Here is an 18,189-nt window from a genome sequence, read left to right as displayed (position 1 = left end):
TGACTTAAAGAATTTGAATATTGAAATTATGCGTGTATTATTCATTTCATATGCTCTGCATATGTCAACAGAACGAATCAAAATGATAAGTGAGATCATTACTAGGTAGGGCAAAAATCATTAAGAAATGTGTTCTGATGCAAATATATAGTCCACTGCTTCTTCAACAGTATTAACGACCTGCAAGAACCGAGGTAGAAACTCAAGCGTGAGTGAGAATCAAACATTGGTGTTCTTAATTTCACTATTTTTTAATGATTTTCACTCATCAACTTTCTACTTACAAGATCAGCTGGAAACTCGATGTGATTTTCTTTGTCCTTGAAAACTCCTGTCCTTGTTAAAATAGAAAACCAAGGTCTTCCTGCCTGAAATCATGAATAGATATTTTGGACAGTAATTTACAAATGATAGCTTACCTATTTGTAATGTTGAAAAATTACAAGCTTTAAAAAAACGCACCTCTCGGGCACCTTTGATGTCCACCACCGGGTTGTCACCAATCATATAAAGTTTTTTAAAACCATTTACTTCAATATCTCCTTTGTTCACAAAATGATCATCACAATGAGATAAGAGAATCTGTTTGAATACAGCCTCTACATTCTTAAATACAAGAGGATTTGGTTTCCCGTAGCATACGTATTCAAGAGGTATATGGTGAATTCTGTGAATCAAGATCAAACTGTTTTAATGAATGCTTGAAATAGTAATAATTCTAACACAAACGATTAGCTTCTCAATGAAATCTTGTGCTAATGGCTGTTGAGAAACCAGGAAATGTAAATATAGAACAGATTGTGAGTGAATGAAAGAGAGAGAATACAGAGCACATAAGAAGGAACTAAAAGACAAAATGGGCCAAATTGTTGGCATCTTGTTACCTAAGTTTTTACGCGGCAAATGGAAAAAAAATATTGACACAAGAAAAGGAGAAGAAATTTACCTATTAAATATACTTTCTAGTGCAATTTTAAAGGCGCCTATCCCAAGCCGCTTCAAAGGAAATGCACCCTACGCGAAAATCCAACAGTCACATTCTCAGTTTTACTGGCAGGAAATCATTGGAGAGAAAGGGAACAATGGGAGATGCAAGTAAGATTCTAGGATAAACGTGGAACAATTGTAGGATACTATTAAGGGATGTCAGAAGAAAGAAGTTAGGAAGTGTGAAGGTGTAACTTCCCTATTGGTTGGCGACTAAAATACATCAATTTATTCTTTAGCAACTCTTTAGAGTTTACAGCTTCACTCGTTCCAAATACTCCCGAACAATTTTGACTTTGGCAATTTAAGTATAACTCAATTAGCTAAAAGTTTCCAATGGTAAAGTTATCTTTGATAAAAATTGTAGGTGTAACCTAAACGTATCCTTACAAAACTAATGAGGCATTATTTAAATAAGCAATTCATTGCTAGAAAAAGAAAACCATTGGATCTAACCTGATATTCAAGATCATCAGCAGCAAAATATAAAGGCACTTGATTGAGATTCCCATTCTGGTATCCTGGAAGCCCTCCAGATCTTAAAACATCACAAAGAACCTAATTTACTCATCAATGAGTTCAAAGCTTTTTGCAAGAATGGCTATTAATTATCAACAACAAGGGCTGAATGCAAAAAGGGAAAAGGAAACCTCAGCATCAAGTTTACAAAGAAACAAATTGACTTTGATAATACAACATCTCCCAATTTCAACTATTATGGAAGTTAAAAACAAATTATTCTAGATTTTTTTTAAAAAGTCATTTTTGTCTCCATAATTAGTTAGTTTGCTTAATTTTTGTCTCTAAATTGAATTAATTTTAGTTTTTGTACTCACTCAATATCAGTTTATTGTTTATTTTTATTTATTTTTGTTATCTATAATATTTTTCTGTGAATTTTCAACATGTTCACACTATTTTATTTTCCATACATGAAAATGATTGTCTAATCAAATTTCAATAGAGTAATTTTGAGGGACTAAACTTATTTTTATTGGGAGTATGAAAACTAAAATTGGAGAATTTAAAGAACAGGAAATATAAATGAAAAAACTTGGTATGAAAGAGAGACCAAAATGTTCTCCCTACCCCAATACAACAACTCGATAACTCAAAAAATGAAAGGGAGAGAATGAGTACTTGAATATCTCTACCCCAATCAACAGGATCACTGACAACAAAAGCCGCCTTCACTCTTTCAGATAAAACACTTTGCCTTCTCATCAACTCGTGGGGGTTGCAGTTCGAATTAAAAGCTTGCTTGGATGTCCAGCTCTTGTAATGGGATACAGGATCAATATTCTCAAAGAATGAAGCATACTCACCAATGGAGAAAACTTTTCTGTAAATGTATAGTAAAAATCATCATATGAAATTCAACAAACTTTTGAAAGGCATTGGACAAAAGTTGAACAAAGAAATATAGGTAAGAGCTTACTTGAAACCATACTCAGACATAACAAGATCTGGCTGCCCTTTTCCAGTTGCAATAATAAGTTCATTCTCAAAACTGAGGTAAAAGGGTAAAGTAAGAAGCATGCTACAATCCAAAAACCCCCTTCAATTGGTCTTTCACTTCCGTTCTAGTGGGGAATATAGAAGCTTATATCACTTCGATAAAGGATGGGTAGAGGATAGGAAACTAAATAAAAATTTCCTAGAATTTTCTTGAAGAATGCTTTTATTTGATAGATGTATATCTGAATCTATCACGTCACCGATGGAAAGTAAAATTTTGTTTTGCTATTTGAATTAATTTCAAATGGAACCACCAAATCTAGTTTTATTATGGTCTCTTTAACAAGTTGATGCTCTCATTGTTTCCTTTTGATGTTCATCAATATTGAGAGGGCAAAGTACACTCCAAATTTCTACGAAGGTACCTACCTATTCAACAAACTTTTAAAACTTGAGTGGCCCTGTACAACCTGCATCAAAGATGTTGAAAAATGAGAGGTACGATATGTTAAATTACCTACGTTGATGGATTAAGATAAAATTAATATTGTATCATCTTATACTCTCCACTTGTGGTTAGAAGTATGTAGAAGATACTACCACTAGAAATCAATATTGAGGTTTGAACATAACCTCCTTGACTACTTATTTTGATAACACGTTAAATCACCGATTGATATAAAAGTTTAACCTCATAATTGAAGTTAAATTTGATATTATATATCAAGGAAAACCTAACAAAATTAGCAAATCCCCGGATCAAACATCTCGCAAAGTAGGATAATAATGTAAAAGAATAACAACCTGAGAAGGTAACACATTCACTCCTAAAAGTTCACTCAATTCAATGGCACGTCTTGATTCTGGAGTGCCACCACCTATAGATGAATAATATGAACATTATGAGACAATATTGAATATAACGAAGAAAGGACAATTTAATATTGAATACAATGAAGAAAGGAAAAGGGAAACTCACCGTTGGTCAAGAAAAGAAAAGGGACTTTTAAAGTACCTAAAGAATAGTGACATCAAATTGTATTAAGATACAGAGAAAATTTAGAGAACCATGCCCATAAAACAAGCAAAGCAATAGATTAATCAAGTAGATGGAAAATCTTGCTGTTCCACCAGAGTTTAGCCATTCCAAAATTTTATCACTCAACTTTAATAAAACAATTTAAATTCGGTAACAATTAAGTCTTCCTACTTTAAAAAATTTAACAATTTTAATTTTTAAAACTAGGTTGAGTAACAATTTAGTCGTATCCTTTGGTTTGGACATTTTTAAAACAAAAGTTAGAGGACTTAAATTCGGAAAATTGTCCAAACTAATCTATTAAAGGTTTCGTGTTATTATAATAGCACCCTTTCTGGAAAGACGTTGAACTACTATTTTGATAATGTGAAACATTTAATAGAAGTTAGTTTGGACATTGTTCCCTAAATACTTATTCGAACCAAAAATATTTTGAGGTGTGATTTAAGTACTAAAAGGTGAAAGAGTGGCCATTGTTGTCTAGAACAGAAATGAAACGAAGAAAAGGGAAGTGGCTCGCTGGATGAATTGAATTTGTTAGGTCGTTTGTGAAAATTGAAAATTAAATTTTGGTTACCAGAAAACGTAGAATCCACATACAATCTCCTCAAAGCTTTAGCAGAGCCTCCAATAGGATGTTGCCCCCGTAGAAGAACACCATCAATGTCAAATGCAATCCCAAAAGAAGGACTGGAAAACACCAAGAACAAATAAATGCTAAAATTCATATATATAACCTCATAATCAAAGAAAGAAAGAAGAAAAGCTTAACAAATGCTCATTTTCAAAATAGATGGATTAAAATAATTCCCAAATTGGATAAATCGTAATCTCTCAAACTACTGCATATCATCAATCTTCTGTGGAAAACCTATAAATTAATGAAGAAATTATGAGTACGGATAATTGAGATAGAGGAAACGAACCGTGGTTGAAGAAGTCGACATTGAATCCGAGAATTAGTAGTAGAAAGCAGGTGAGATTGAAAGGAACCAAATTGGAATTGCATTTCCATTCAATATTTCAAACAATCAACAAAACACCCCCTCCTCCTCCCTATCTCTGCCCCTCCCCCACTCCAAAATTCTATGGCTTACGCGCCACACAAAATCCCACTCCTCCCAATTACCTACCACTCACAATTTTCAAATATATACAAATTTGAAAACTAACTATTATTCAAATTTTGTATTTTGATTTTCAAAAACACACTTAGCTGCATCCGTTGTCATTTCATCCCAATTTGTCCAACTATAAACTCATACCGCAATTTTATTTCCTTTTAAAAATATTTTAATATTTTTTAATCACAGCAGCAAAATAAATTAAAATATTTACAAAGTATATCACGACTTCTATTTGACGAAACATATCAATATTTATTATTGATAGAATCTGAACAGTTTTGTTATATGTTATATATATTTTATCAAATTTGCTATCTTTTTTTACTTAAATAGTGAGAAGAAGAAAAAAATAATAATAAATAAGACATCTCAAATGTACGAAAATAATTATTTTAATTTAAACTGTTGTTTTAGATGCATTTGTTATCACTTAAGTTAAAATATCATTTGTTTCATTGTCTAAATATTCAAAGGTTCAATTTCCATCTTTATCTTTCCATTTTAATAGAGCTTACAAATGGTCCCTTTCTCTTCCTTTAAATTAAGATTTAAAATTAGGTGAATTGTCCAAACAAAAATTAAAATGGTTTTCAAAATATAGAAAAATAAAGTAAAATATTTATAAATATAGTAAAATGATATTCTATATAAACATGATACGTGGATTGATGTCTATTATTAATAGATAATAGAAAAGAGTTTACTGAATTTATAAATATTTTTAAATATCGTAACATTCAAAATAATTACCCTAATTTACAATACATTACCAAATATATTTTAATGTTAGAAGAATGAATTGAGTTTAACATCGATTTTAAACTTGAAATTTGGGTACAAAGAACAAATGAAAACGTTCAATTCAAAATTTTTTGAGTGTTTGAATCACAAAATTTGTATCTTTCATGATATTTAGGAATTGATTGTCTTGAAAATAGAATTACTTAGTTGTTATGCAGTGTTGATGCGATATATAATCTTGAAGAAAGTTCAAAATTTTGTATTTGATAGATAGTTTTCTACATCTATTTTGGTAGTGAGTTATGAAAATTTTTGTTATTTGCTCTCTTAATTATTAAATATAGAAAGATGAAAAAAGTATTTGAATATTCTTATGTTTTCTTGACCTTTTTTTCGTAAAGTATTTTAGGAATTAACTTACAAATTTAAAATTTTAATGCTCACGATCTTATTAAGTTTGTAATTAGATATCTATTATTGTAACGTAGAGATCAATAAGATGTTTAATAAAATTTGGTTACACTAAAACACCAAAACTAACATAGATATCTATTACCATGGGAGACAATTATTTTCAAAACTCAAACACTAGAGTGAGTAAATTTGTCTAAAGGAAACAACGTGATTGAAGTCGTTGGCCGCTCAAATCCACAGTACATATATAACTTTCAGTGTTGTTGTGATGATAATATTGATAACAAAAATATACTTATATAAATATTAATTAATATGAAAGCAAATGGATCCAATGTTTAGGTTAGTCGAACTAAAATTCTTACCTACCAACGTCATGCGTACGTATGTCTATAATATCATTTATGCATTGATGTAGCAAATGAAACATTGAAGGTCGATATTTATCTTTTATTCTTTTAGTAATTTGTATTGTATTCATATTTGATTTTCAAAAAAAAAATACACCATTTTGTATTTGATTGATTAAGGTTTATAATTGAATACAAGATGTGACGCTCTTCACTCGATTTCTGCTTGACATGCTGCACAATTATTATAAAGTAAATTTACTTACTCGTCGTGTAAGAATTTTTTTTAAAATTCTTTATATATATACACAAACATACATGCTATGGAGATATACATATATATATATATATATCACATTAAAATTTTCTAAATAAAACAATTAATGTAAACTCTTTGGACTAAATTTAATAAGTTTTAATTAGATTAATAAATTTGCATATATAATCAATCCCATCACACAAAACATATAGTCTTTTGATTCTAATATTTGATTAAACCAAGAGATTAGAAAATATAATCTTTGATTCTACATTTTGTTGAAAGGCTGAATGAGATTTAAACTAATAAATTTTGATATATATTCTCTAAAACAAAGTTAGATTTATATTCAAACTTTCACGTTCACATACAATAATAAACCCAACATAAAACCCTGAAAAGTCTTAATTTATTCATATTTTTAATGTAAATTTTGAAAACGTATTTTATATTTATATTTCATTGCATGAAAATTATTATTATTATTAGTTAACCTAATTTAAGCAATAATTAAGGCTTTAAAAACTATATTGAAGATTTATTATAAACAAATAAATTAAAATTACAAAATTCAAACTATATTAACTAAATTCAAACAAAACGTTAAAAAAAAAAAAAACTAAATTTGTTTGAAAAATTAAGAGAGAGTAGCATTTTTAGAATATGATATAGCAAATTTAGCCCATTGTTTTATAATTTTGCAATCACTTATAAAACATTATTTATTATTTCTAAACTATCATTCAATAATTTATTTCTCTTCTTTTTCCGGTATCCTACTAATTATTTATTTATTCTCATACTTTTTAAGGTCTTATTTATTTATTTATTTTTAAACGAGAAAAAATATTTGTTATTTCTGTCTTAATCTTGATTTTATAATATTAGTAATACAATAATTGCAATATAAAATATAACGGTGGTTGATCAGAGTAATTTAACTTCATTTGTGACTTTCTTTGTTTTTACTTTCTCTGATGTGTATTTTGAGTTGAATTTAATTTCAAATAATTTTGTGTTATTTTTTTACATTGATTTTATTTTGGTTTTACTTTGTCTCGATTTTATATATCAATGTTGTGATATACTTATATTATATGTATTAATTGGTTGATATACTTACTACGTGATTTTCATTTTTTCAAATTTTATGCGGTTCATTACAATATTATTAATTATATGAATGATAAAACTTAAATATATCAACAATATATTGTTAAAACATATCAGTAAAGTAAATCATTATCAAGTATATATGGATCAAGTTTACAAGTATATTTAATCAATCAAATGCATAAGTAAAAAAGTACTAAATATATATGCAGTACATTTGGTGTATCAAACATATCATGTACATCAAAAATATCAAATTTGCTGAGTGTGCTAATGAAGCATAACAAGTTTATTACTTGTGTATCAAACTTATAACTGAAGTCTTTAAGTGTATCAAGGCCTAAGGGGTGTCAAGTGTAACAAGGAGTATTATGTGTATCAAGATATTTAAGATGTGTATCAAAATATCGAGTGTATCAGATACATCAAGTGTACCTATCAAATGTATCAGGTGTACCAAGAGGTACTAGGTGTATCAAATGTGTATAAGGTGTATCAAGTGTATATCAGTAACAAAGACATTTGTGACATTTTACCTCTTTATCTGTGAGCTAAGCATTATTTTTGTCATTTTTACAAATAATAAAGTAGATGCATTATAAACTTAGTTATTATAACTTGTTTTGCTATTTTTGCAATTGCCCCGATTCGTTGAGTGATACGAATATTTATCTCTATATCTATAATATATAAAAGGTGTGTTGGAGAAAATTTTTATGCCAATTTTATCCTTTTCATTATTATAAACACATTTCTATTTGAAAATGCACGGAAACACTCATTATCGTTAAGTTTGAAAAGTTGGTAATATTAAAAGGATGAATGGCATTGGAAATTGGGAAACACGAAATTACAACATTATATAAATAAATGTGATGTATATACATATTATTATATATACATATTATTCTTTTTTAATATTAACAAATTTTATCTACATTGTATGGGTTTAATTAGAAGGGAGGGATTGTAAAAAATGGTGAAGAACAAAATATTTACATTTTCTTTCCAACAAAATTGTGCATACAATGGTTTTTTATTTCTATCTTTTAGTGTTTTTTTACAATTATTTTTTTATTATTTTTTTTTAAAAAATATCTTTTGAGATTCCATTTACAATAGTATACTTAATTCCAATAACTAATATTTACGTATGACTTTCATTGAGACGAGTGGTTTAGAGGTAAAAATTGCTTGAATTTGTGATTTTGTATATTTCAATAGAATGTAAAAATAATTACATACAATTGATATTGTCTATACAAATATACAAATCTCTTGGTTGAGGGAATATTCCCTCCAATCAAATACTAACAAATTGAAGCTTGTGGAATTAGGTGATGACGTGGCGTCATCTTGACATGTATGATCACCCTACGTGGAAGGCATAGTTGAAATTTCTCTCCTTCCTTGACATTTTGCCTTTTTTTTATTAGTGTCGCAATGTTATCAGTATGAGAGAGACAGTTCACATTCTCGTTTATTTAATTTTAATAAATAAATCATTTTAAAGTCGCCACCAACCACAACCATATTAAGGTGTAATTGGCCACAAAAAAAAAAAAAAAAACTTATCATTAGATTTAAGTTCGGGAGTCAATTGTGCTTAGAAAATAAACCCTACTCAGTATTAAGAATTAATACCAGACTTTTATATTTTAATCTTCATCATAGGTATAAAATAAGAAATTTCATGTATTAAGAATTAATAAATTCATAGAAAACACTATTCAGTCTCATTTAAAATATGAAATATGTTTATAATTTTAAAGACAATCTATTAAATAAATTTCATGTATTCATGAAATTTAAATTATAAAATCCATAAAAAAAATAATATATTTTCTCCGATTTAGATTTTTATATTTAAATTAAAATAATAATAATAATAATAACAAAAAATGTAAAATTTGAGAAATACTTGTGAAATAAATAAGGTAATATAATAAGATAAAATAATACAAAGATATAAAATAAATGCATACATAATACAAGCAGGATCATAATGCAAAATAATTAATTAACGCAAAAAATAATGTAAAATAATTAATTAATTAATACAGTCGCATGATGTCAGATCAAATAATTATAATTACTTAACGTAAAATGTCAGGCTAATTAATTAATGCCTATGCCAATTGAATAATGAACACAGGATGTCAAAGGGATATTTAACCTAGGATGCCAGGCCAAATGGATGTCAAATGAATAATTATTAACACAACATATCAAATGGATAATTAACACCGAATGCCAAATGGGTATGAGTGTCAAATTATTAACGATGTCGTTTATTAATTAATGCAAGATGCGAATAATTCGAATGAAAAATCAGGTCAAATAGGTGCATTCGAATGAATAATCACATGTCAAATGGATTCTGAATAATTACTAATGAATGCACGAGGTAAATAATTCAAATGAATAATTAACACAGACAAATGAATAAATATTAATACAAGATGCAAATGGATGTCAAAGTAGGATGACATGCTAATTAATTTGCAAATAATTCAAATGAATAATTAATAAGAGACCAAATGAGTTGCGGATGTCAATATGTTAATTAATGAATGCATGATGAAAATAATTCAGATAGTAATTAAACAAATGTCAAATGAGTGTCAAATAATTAAAGCTACCAAATGAGTACTAAATAATTTCTGAACTATTAATTTTAAAAAAAATACACAATAAATTTCAAGCAGCAGTAATTAAATTGACTTAAATAATAATAATAAAAAGCTTACATATCAAATAAGCTGGGCTTACTTTATTATTTACGAAGATGACAAAAACAAAGTCCAACACACATCAATAGATAAAATGTCACAAATGTCCTCACTACTGATATACATTTGATACACCTTATATTATACACGTATAATACACCTAATATTCTCTGATACACTTGATACTTCTTACACATACACTTGATAGATACATTTGATAGATACACTTGATGCACTTGATACATTTGATAAATACATTTGATGCACCTGATACTATTTGATACACTTGATACATTTTGATACACACCTGAAACATCTTGATACACATAAATACTCATCGTTACACTTGATTCTTCATGATACACTTGATACCCCTTAGACCTTGATATACTTGATTAGTTTGATACACTTAAAAACTCCACTTATAAGTTTAAACTTGTTATGCACTAATACACTTGATACACCACTAATAAATTTGTTATGCTTCATTGGTACACTCAACAAATTTGATACGTTTGATGTACATGATATATTTGACACACCTGATGCACTATGCAAATACACTCAATTAGTATTATTCACCTACACATTTAAATGATTAAATATACTTGATATGAAATCCTATTTATACACTTGATATACATATGTAAACTTGATTCATTTGAAATATTGATTAAATACACTTGATATACTTTAAGTTCTATTTATACACTTGATATACTTTTAATATACACCTGTAAACTTGATTCATATACTTGATAATGATACATTGAGTTATATCATTCGTATATTTAATAATACTATAATGAACTTGTATAAAATTTGAAAAAAATGAAAATCATGTTGTAGTATATCAAACAACTAATACATATAATATAAGTATATCACAACATTGATATCTAAAACTGAGACAAAGTAAAACCAAAATAAAATCAATGGAAAAAAGAACAAAATCATTTGAAATCAGATTCAACTCAAAATACATATCGAATAAAGTAAAAAAAAAAACACAAATGAAGTTAAATTACTCTGATTAACAACACCAATATATTTTATATTGCAATTATTGTACTATTGATATTCTAAAATCAAAATTAAGACCGAAAGAACAACTAATTTTTCTGGTATAAAAATAAATAAATAATTAGAACCTTAAAAAATAGAAGAATAAATAAATAACAGGCCGGACACTAAAAAGAGAAAGAGAAATAAATTTTTGAAAGGTAGTTTCGAAATAATAACAAATTTAAAATAAAAATTTTGTCATATTTACAAAATTCTAAATAATTGTGCTATATTTGCTATATTATATTCTCAAAATGGCATCTCAACCAATTTCTAAAAAGAATGGAACACGGTGGATCAAAATAATAATAATAACAAAAAAAAATAAGGGATGGTCAGTAGCCACTTTAATGAGGTGGCCATGGGGCGGCAGATGATGATCAACCGGAGAATTTGAAAATTATAAAGAAGCGGCGGCGGCGGCGGGTGCGAGGTCGATGAGGACGGAGAGTCGAGGAGGAGAAGGTTCTGCATGGGGCAGCTCTGGCGTGGGAACTGAAATCGTATGTACGAGAGATTGTACGGAAACATGAACAACAGGCAGCACTCATTTTGGAAGAAGTTTCACCGAGAGAAAATTTGAAATTACACGGAGAAGAAAATTTTGTATTAATTTCCTTGTATTTCCTCCTTGCATGTGGACAACCAATTGGAATACTTTTATACACAAAAAAATCTCAATTTCGTGATAATAAACAATTAAGATTGAATTTAATAATGCACACTTGTGATTGTGTCTTTCTTTTGTCTTTCTTATTACTTGGTGATGCGCTCCAGCTTTGCTAACTGGTATGCCAAGTCAGCTTTGCTGACTGGTATGTGGGTCAGCTTTGCTGACTGGTACGTGAGTCAGCTACAATTTACGGAACGAAGTATTGTTATCTCCTATTATCGATTTTTATATTTAATATTAATTATTGTTTTATTTTAAATAAAGTATGGTTTGGTTATGTGTTTCCATTCTAACTTTCAACTTATAGCTTCAATTCGTGTAAAACCTATCGTGCAAAAGTTTAGATGATAATATAATTAATAGAATTTAAAATAATTTTGGTGTACTTCCTTACTATTTTTAATAGTTTCGTCATTTTCAATCGAAAAAATCAAAACTTGTTTATACATTTTCAAATTATTGAAATTATATATTTTTTTAGTATTATTACTGTCAAATGCTAAAAATGATTGTATCTAATTGGTGAAGGTATGGAACAGGAACACTCTTTATTTTGAATATATTTTGTTACTCATCTTTAAGCATATGAGAAAATTTTTGTTGAATATGTTGCAACTAATTTCCATATTTATTTACAAAACAGATTTAAGATTTAAATTTTAAGTGACAAAACTTTAAAAAATACTTATAAATATAATAAAATATTATAATTTATTTATGATAGAGCACGTTAGACTACTATATGTATTTATTATGACACAAATAGATACAGACTATTTCAAATAGATACAGATTTAAACTTTAAATTTAAATACAGACTATATGTATTTAAATTTATTTCAATATATCTAAAATTTGATTTATTTATATGGGTTATTTATAATATCACAACCTTTTATGAAAAATTCTAAAAAGTTATAAATTTGGCCAAGTCTTTGACAAAATATAGTAAAATCTTAATGGACAATAATAAAAATTTATTAGTGTTTATTTGAGATAAAATTCACAATTATATTGTAGATTATAAATATTTTAGTATATTTTACTATTTTAAAAATATTTCATTTGAATGGATAGAAAAATAAAAGTAAAAAAACATGTACAATAATGGAATCCAAGAGCGTGAAGGAAAAAAAGAAAGATAGTAAAAAGGGTTTAAAGAGACAAAAGGTAAATTGGAGCTTTAGAGATGGCACAATAGGAGTATGCCACATGGATGGGTCTGCAGATATAGAAGATAGACATGCAGGTAAGTTTTTCTATTTCTTTTTAATAGAAGTTGATATGTGACTTTTATCAAGTACCGTTAATTATGAGGTATATTCAATGAATATTATTTAATTATATTCTTATGTATGACTATTAATAATTTTCCTCACTCGTTTCAATAATATATTGAAATTTTCAATTCACTTAAAAGTTATATGATAATACTAATTCAAACTGATTATGATGATCTATAATCCTTCACTTATAGCCACTAATACATACAACATACTATAAAATTTGTTTTCTTATTAGTATATATTTCTTCCACATTATTACATTAGTTTTGAGATAGAAATATGAGGTACTTCTAAATATAAATTTTTTTTATAAAATTTAGCCATTAATGAAATGATTGAAGGATGGAATTTGAATGTTGGCTAAATTTTGTTATTTATGATGAATTTTCTTTAAAGATATCTTTTAACTTTAGAATAATTAGCAAAAAAAATTATTTGAAAGACATTCAAAATGATTTGATGTATTTAATTCAAAATTTTGGTTAATTATGTTATTAAATAAAGAAAGTATAAACAATAACAATAAAACAAAACAAGAGAAAAAGTAAACAATAACAATGGAACTTAAGTGTGGCCTATATCTTACAAATGATTTGTACACTCTCTATTTATACGTTGGGTTGTGAGAATATTGGTAACAAAATCATACACAAAGAGAGTACAAGAAAGTTAGAAAAATTGATAGAGAGGTTAGTATAGATGAATTTGTTGACCTAAGGACGAACATCTAATAAAATTTAAATATAATTTAAAACATTCATAACACGTTTTCTTTAAATATTAATTCTATATGAAATATATGCTTTGTTAAACCTTGTTAAGAAAAATCTATTGAAAAAATTCTAATGAAGGGAAAAAGTACATTATTCATATACTTTAACACAATTAGCTCATTAAAAACCTTATCACTTGTCGGGAAAATTTATTGGGATAAAACCGCAGTCAAAGAAAAAATAGTGCTAACATATTTACTACCTCTCATGAAAGCACATCACTTGATAACTCTTGGTTGTCACGTGCAAATGTAGCGCATTATAACTTCATCTCAAATGTTGCATGTCGAGTAGGCACCTTCATCAATAAGTCTTTCAAGTCATCTTTGAAGAAATTTGTTGAATAGTGACGTTATTTAATTTGATGTGCTTTGTTGTATTTATATAAGAATACTATTGACTAGCCTTATGAATCATTAAGATTTCAATATGTATTAAAGTGAAAGTTATTTGTATAATCTCGATGGTCATAAATATAAAATTTCTTCTCCACGTACTAAATAATCTATTTAAGATCTAGTTTTTATTGGTTAGATAGGTAACATCACTACAACAAATATCACTTACAATAGTTTCAAAATAACGTGATTATAGACTTTTCATAGCTTTTTCGAAATGTTGGTGACAACTCATGTTATTGAAAGTTCATTACTTTTCATAGCGTTTTTCCGTCACTATAAAAAAAGCTATAAGAAGTCTATTCCGATCCAATATTTCAATGTTACTATTGTAGAAATTTTTTCATAGTGTGGGAAAAAATTAGTGTGAAAAGTCATTTTTAGCTTTTTGTGATAGCTTTTGTATAAATCTTGTAAAAAGCTTTCGATGACGTTTTTATAGGGTTGTGAAAAAGTTGTAAAAGTGTTTTCATAGCATTTTAGAGACACGGTCACTACTAATGATCGATGTTATGGAAAGTCCTCGACTTTTCTCATAGCTCTTTTTTGCCGCTATAAATAACATAAAAGAAAGTTGATATTTGATAGCATTAATTAATGTTATGAAAGTGGTTTCATAGAGTTACAAAAAATGTTCTTCATTGAAATGCTTTGAATTTGTTACGTGGCATTACGAATACCCCCAAAGCTCCTCCAATAATTGAGCATATGTAATTACGATTTAGCTCTAGGGTTTAGAGAAGTGCATATATAAACTCTCTAAATATTGACATCGTTTTGCATTTCAAATCACATTCTCTAATAGTATGTGTCTTCAGCTGTATTCATAGCTAAAAGGCTATTAGTGAATTGTTAGAAGGTCAACATTTTCTCATATTTATGTAGAAATCTTAGTGAAGATATATAATTGATGTTTAGAGCATCTGTGAAAATTAAAAGTAGGTTAATTTTATACATTTTTCCATGTATATTACAATCATGCACGTTAACGACTTGAATGTTCAAAACGTATATTTTGCAAAATGAAATCAAATTTTAAATCACACAATTAAACACGACATTTAATTTGTAAATAGATCAACAAAGAAAAACAATTGTTCTTAGCTTGAGTGATTGAACAATTGAATGGTTCAAATTCCTCAGCCCAATGGCGACCGTGACGGTGATGGAGATGGGGACGGGGCAGATGATGGTGCAGAGGAAATGGAATCAATATTCTCAACCACTAGGTCCGGAACATGGTATTGTTCTTTAATCCTGTAAAGCGGCTTTCCAATATCGAATGCTTGATACTCTGCAGCTGATGCCGTGATGCCGTTCTTTGCGTTAGCGACGTTGAGGAGTTGCTCGTTGGTGGCGGCGAACATGGTGCTAAAAATTGAGCACAAAATAAAATGGATCAACAGCGCAGCTGGGATCGTCGAAAACTTGTTGAAGAGAATCGCCATGGGCTGTGATGGATTGGATGACCGGTGAAATTGACGTTGAGAGGATGCGGTTAATTATGGTTTCGTTATTTAGTTCTTCTGCCAATTTAGGCTTTTTATATAAGAGACTTGGGGATGAGATTGATGGTGGAGAATTTTTTTTATATTTTTGGTTTACAAAAGAGGGAAAAAGGATTTTCAACAATATATTCCATAGCTTTAGATAATACTGCTATGTTCTTTGCTTTATTTTGGTTTCTATATTTTGATTACAATTTTCTTTTTTTAATTTTGGTTCCTTTTCATCTTTCCGTTCTTCAACAACTATGACTATTTTGGTTATTCATTTATTTCTTTTTTTAAAAAAGTCAAAATGGTATATTTTCTAAAGTTGACGAGAATGAATCAGAATTGAATGTATAATGACCAAAATAAATAATCTTTTAGTAAAAGATCCAAACCAACCGAGTTTTAAAGTATAAAGACAAAAATAAACAAAGACTAAAAATAAACATACCGAAGTATTATTCAAATTAAACCAATTACATATTTAGTTTATATTTTAGATAAGATTCCGTTTGGATTGAATTAAGAAAAAAATGTTTTGTAAAAAACTCATTATTGTTTAAACTCTTTTTGCTAAAAATTGTTTAAAATACACTTAAAAATCCATTTTAAGTGGCTTTCAAGCAGTCTAATTTTTTTTTAAAAAAACTTATTTTTTAAATTAAACACTTGAAAATGTAATCTAAACACACTAGGAGCTTCATTTCAAAATCGATTGACATTAAGATGGAAAAAAGAACAATAGCAAAAAAAACAGTGACCAAAGGTGGTCAATAGTTGTCTTGCGACGATTGCTAATAAATGGTAACTTGAAGTTTAATTAGCTCGGAGGTAACTTGAAAGCGGTTGTGAAAAAAAAAATGGTAGACAAAAATTGACTATCAACGATGGTGTGAAAAATGATGGTTGGAGGTTTATCAACAACGATTGCTGGATGCAGTAGTCAGATGTTGGTCGACGATAGTCGGCAAAGACAGTTGTCAAATATTGGCTGGCGAGGATAGTCGAAAGTGCTGGCTTAAGTGTTTTATATAAATTAGGGAGATTAATCATTAAACACTCCATTTTTCTAAAATTTTGTTTTAAGTATTTATCCTAAAACACATTATTTTAGAAACTCATTTTTTCAAAATTCACGTTAGGTGGTTGCCAAACATTGGTTTTTCTTTTTAAAATAACTTGAAAATGCAATCAAAACACACCCTTAATCTTATTATTCATAAATAATATGGAGAAATGCTATTATTTACATTTAAACTCCGTAAAAAGACCTTTAAACTCTGTTGTAGAAGACAACCACAACTTTACATTTACTTTTACTGCTCCAACAAGTCTATCACAATAGATCACTAAAAAAGCTATGAAGACTTCACATCTAGTCCATATTAGAACTAACTCCATCAAGTTTGAGACAAGCCACTTAAAATTGAGCTATGAAGATTTTACAATTATTATTCTCTTTTGCTCTTGTCATGTGACAACTTGTTACTAGGGGTGTTAAGAAGAATAAGGGGTCGAGTTGATCAGGCTCAATTCCATTATATATAAACCTAAAGTCTAAAAGTAAACCTCATTTTGAATGGATATTGTAGACTTAGAATTTAAATGTACAACATATATATATTGCATTGATCTTGAATGATAATTTGTTCACATTGCATATTGAAAAAAAATATAAAAAGTTGTCTAAATTACGGAGAGATGAAAAAAAAAAACTAACCCGCCAACCCATTGGATTGTGTTAACCTTTGTATATTAAGTTCATTTTTTTTCCGATCCGAATACTTTGGGGTTGGTCCATAATTTTTGTGTCTATCTAATTAGTTACTTATTACTTTGATCGATCTCATGCTTAAATATGATAATTAAATAAAATTGTAAAACTCTCCTACCATATATAAAATTTGAATATCATCAAACTTAAAATGTATTGGAAAGCCAACCTAGATTAAACTTTATTCAAATTAGCCCGAGAATGTTCAACCATTTAAGTTATATTGGTAGAGCAAATTACCAACTAAAATATATTCTAAAGATTCAAAATAACATTTCTTTTAACACGCCACATTTTCTTCCACTTTCACTTTCTTTTATCTCTCGTAAGTTCATAGCTATTTGTTTTATTTCTCTACCGCTAAAATTCTAGCTTCAATAAATGGTTTAGACGGCTTCTCAAACACATTTTTCTTTCGCATTAACCAAACCAACATCCATTTCTCAGTTTGTACGAGACTCTTATAATAATTTTATTTTCAAATAGAAAATTACAATATCTTGAAAA

The 18,189-nt window shown here is 28.1% G+C and overlaps 1 protein-coding gene across 1 annotated transcript; it reads right to left on the bottom strand.

Moving 5' to 3' along the window:
- LOC101221466 (uncharacterized protein YKR070W) lies at positions 1 to 4,603 on the bottom strand. The gene is made up of 12 exons (XM_011657031.2): positions 4,411 to 4,603; positions 4,062 to 4,174; positions 3,425 to 3,460; positions 3,250 to 3,323; positions 2,875 to 2,915; positions 2,426 to 2,497; positions 2,128 to 2,329; positions 1,444 to 1,545; positions 947 to 1,014; positions 463 to 667; positions 285 to 368; positions 1 to 180 (listed from the first exon to the last, which is right to left on the bottom strand). Exons 1-12 carry the CDS (start codon positions 4,497 to 4,499, stop codon positions 121 to 123), a joined length of 1,146 nt encoding a protein of 381 aa, XP_011655333.1. The 5' UTR covers positions 4,500 to 4,603; the 3' UTR covers positions 1 to 120.
- Between the last annotated feature and the right edge of the window lie 13,586 nt (positions 4,604 to 18,189).

Source organism: Cucumis sativus, chromosome 5 (genome assembly GCF_000004075.3).
Source record: "Cucumis sativus cultivar 9930 chromosome 5, Cucumber_9930_V3, whole genome shotgun sequence".
Taxonomy (NCBI): domain Eukaryota; kingdom Viridiplantae; phylum Streptophyta; class Magnoliopsida; order Cucurbitales; family Cucurbitaceae; genus Cucumis; species Cucumis sativus.
Note: the sequence above shows the minus strand (reverse complement) of the source record. Positions and strands in the feature narration are given on the sequence as shown.

Excerpts from the sequence above, each read along its gene's own strand:
- LOC101221466 (XM_011657031.2), bottom strand. The coding sequence starts at position 4,499 with ATGGAAATGCAATTCCAATTTGGTTCCTTTCAATCTCACCTGCTTTCT. Across the intron at positions 668-946 it reads CTAGAAAGTATATTTAATAG|AATTCACCATATACCTCTTG; the intron begins GTAAATTTCTTC and ends CTTGATTCACAG. Across the intron at positions 369-462 it reads ACATCAAAGGTGCCCGAGAG|GCAGGAAGACCTTGGTTTTC; the intron begins GTGCGTTTTTTT and ends TCATGATTTCAG.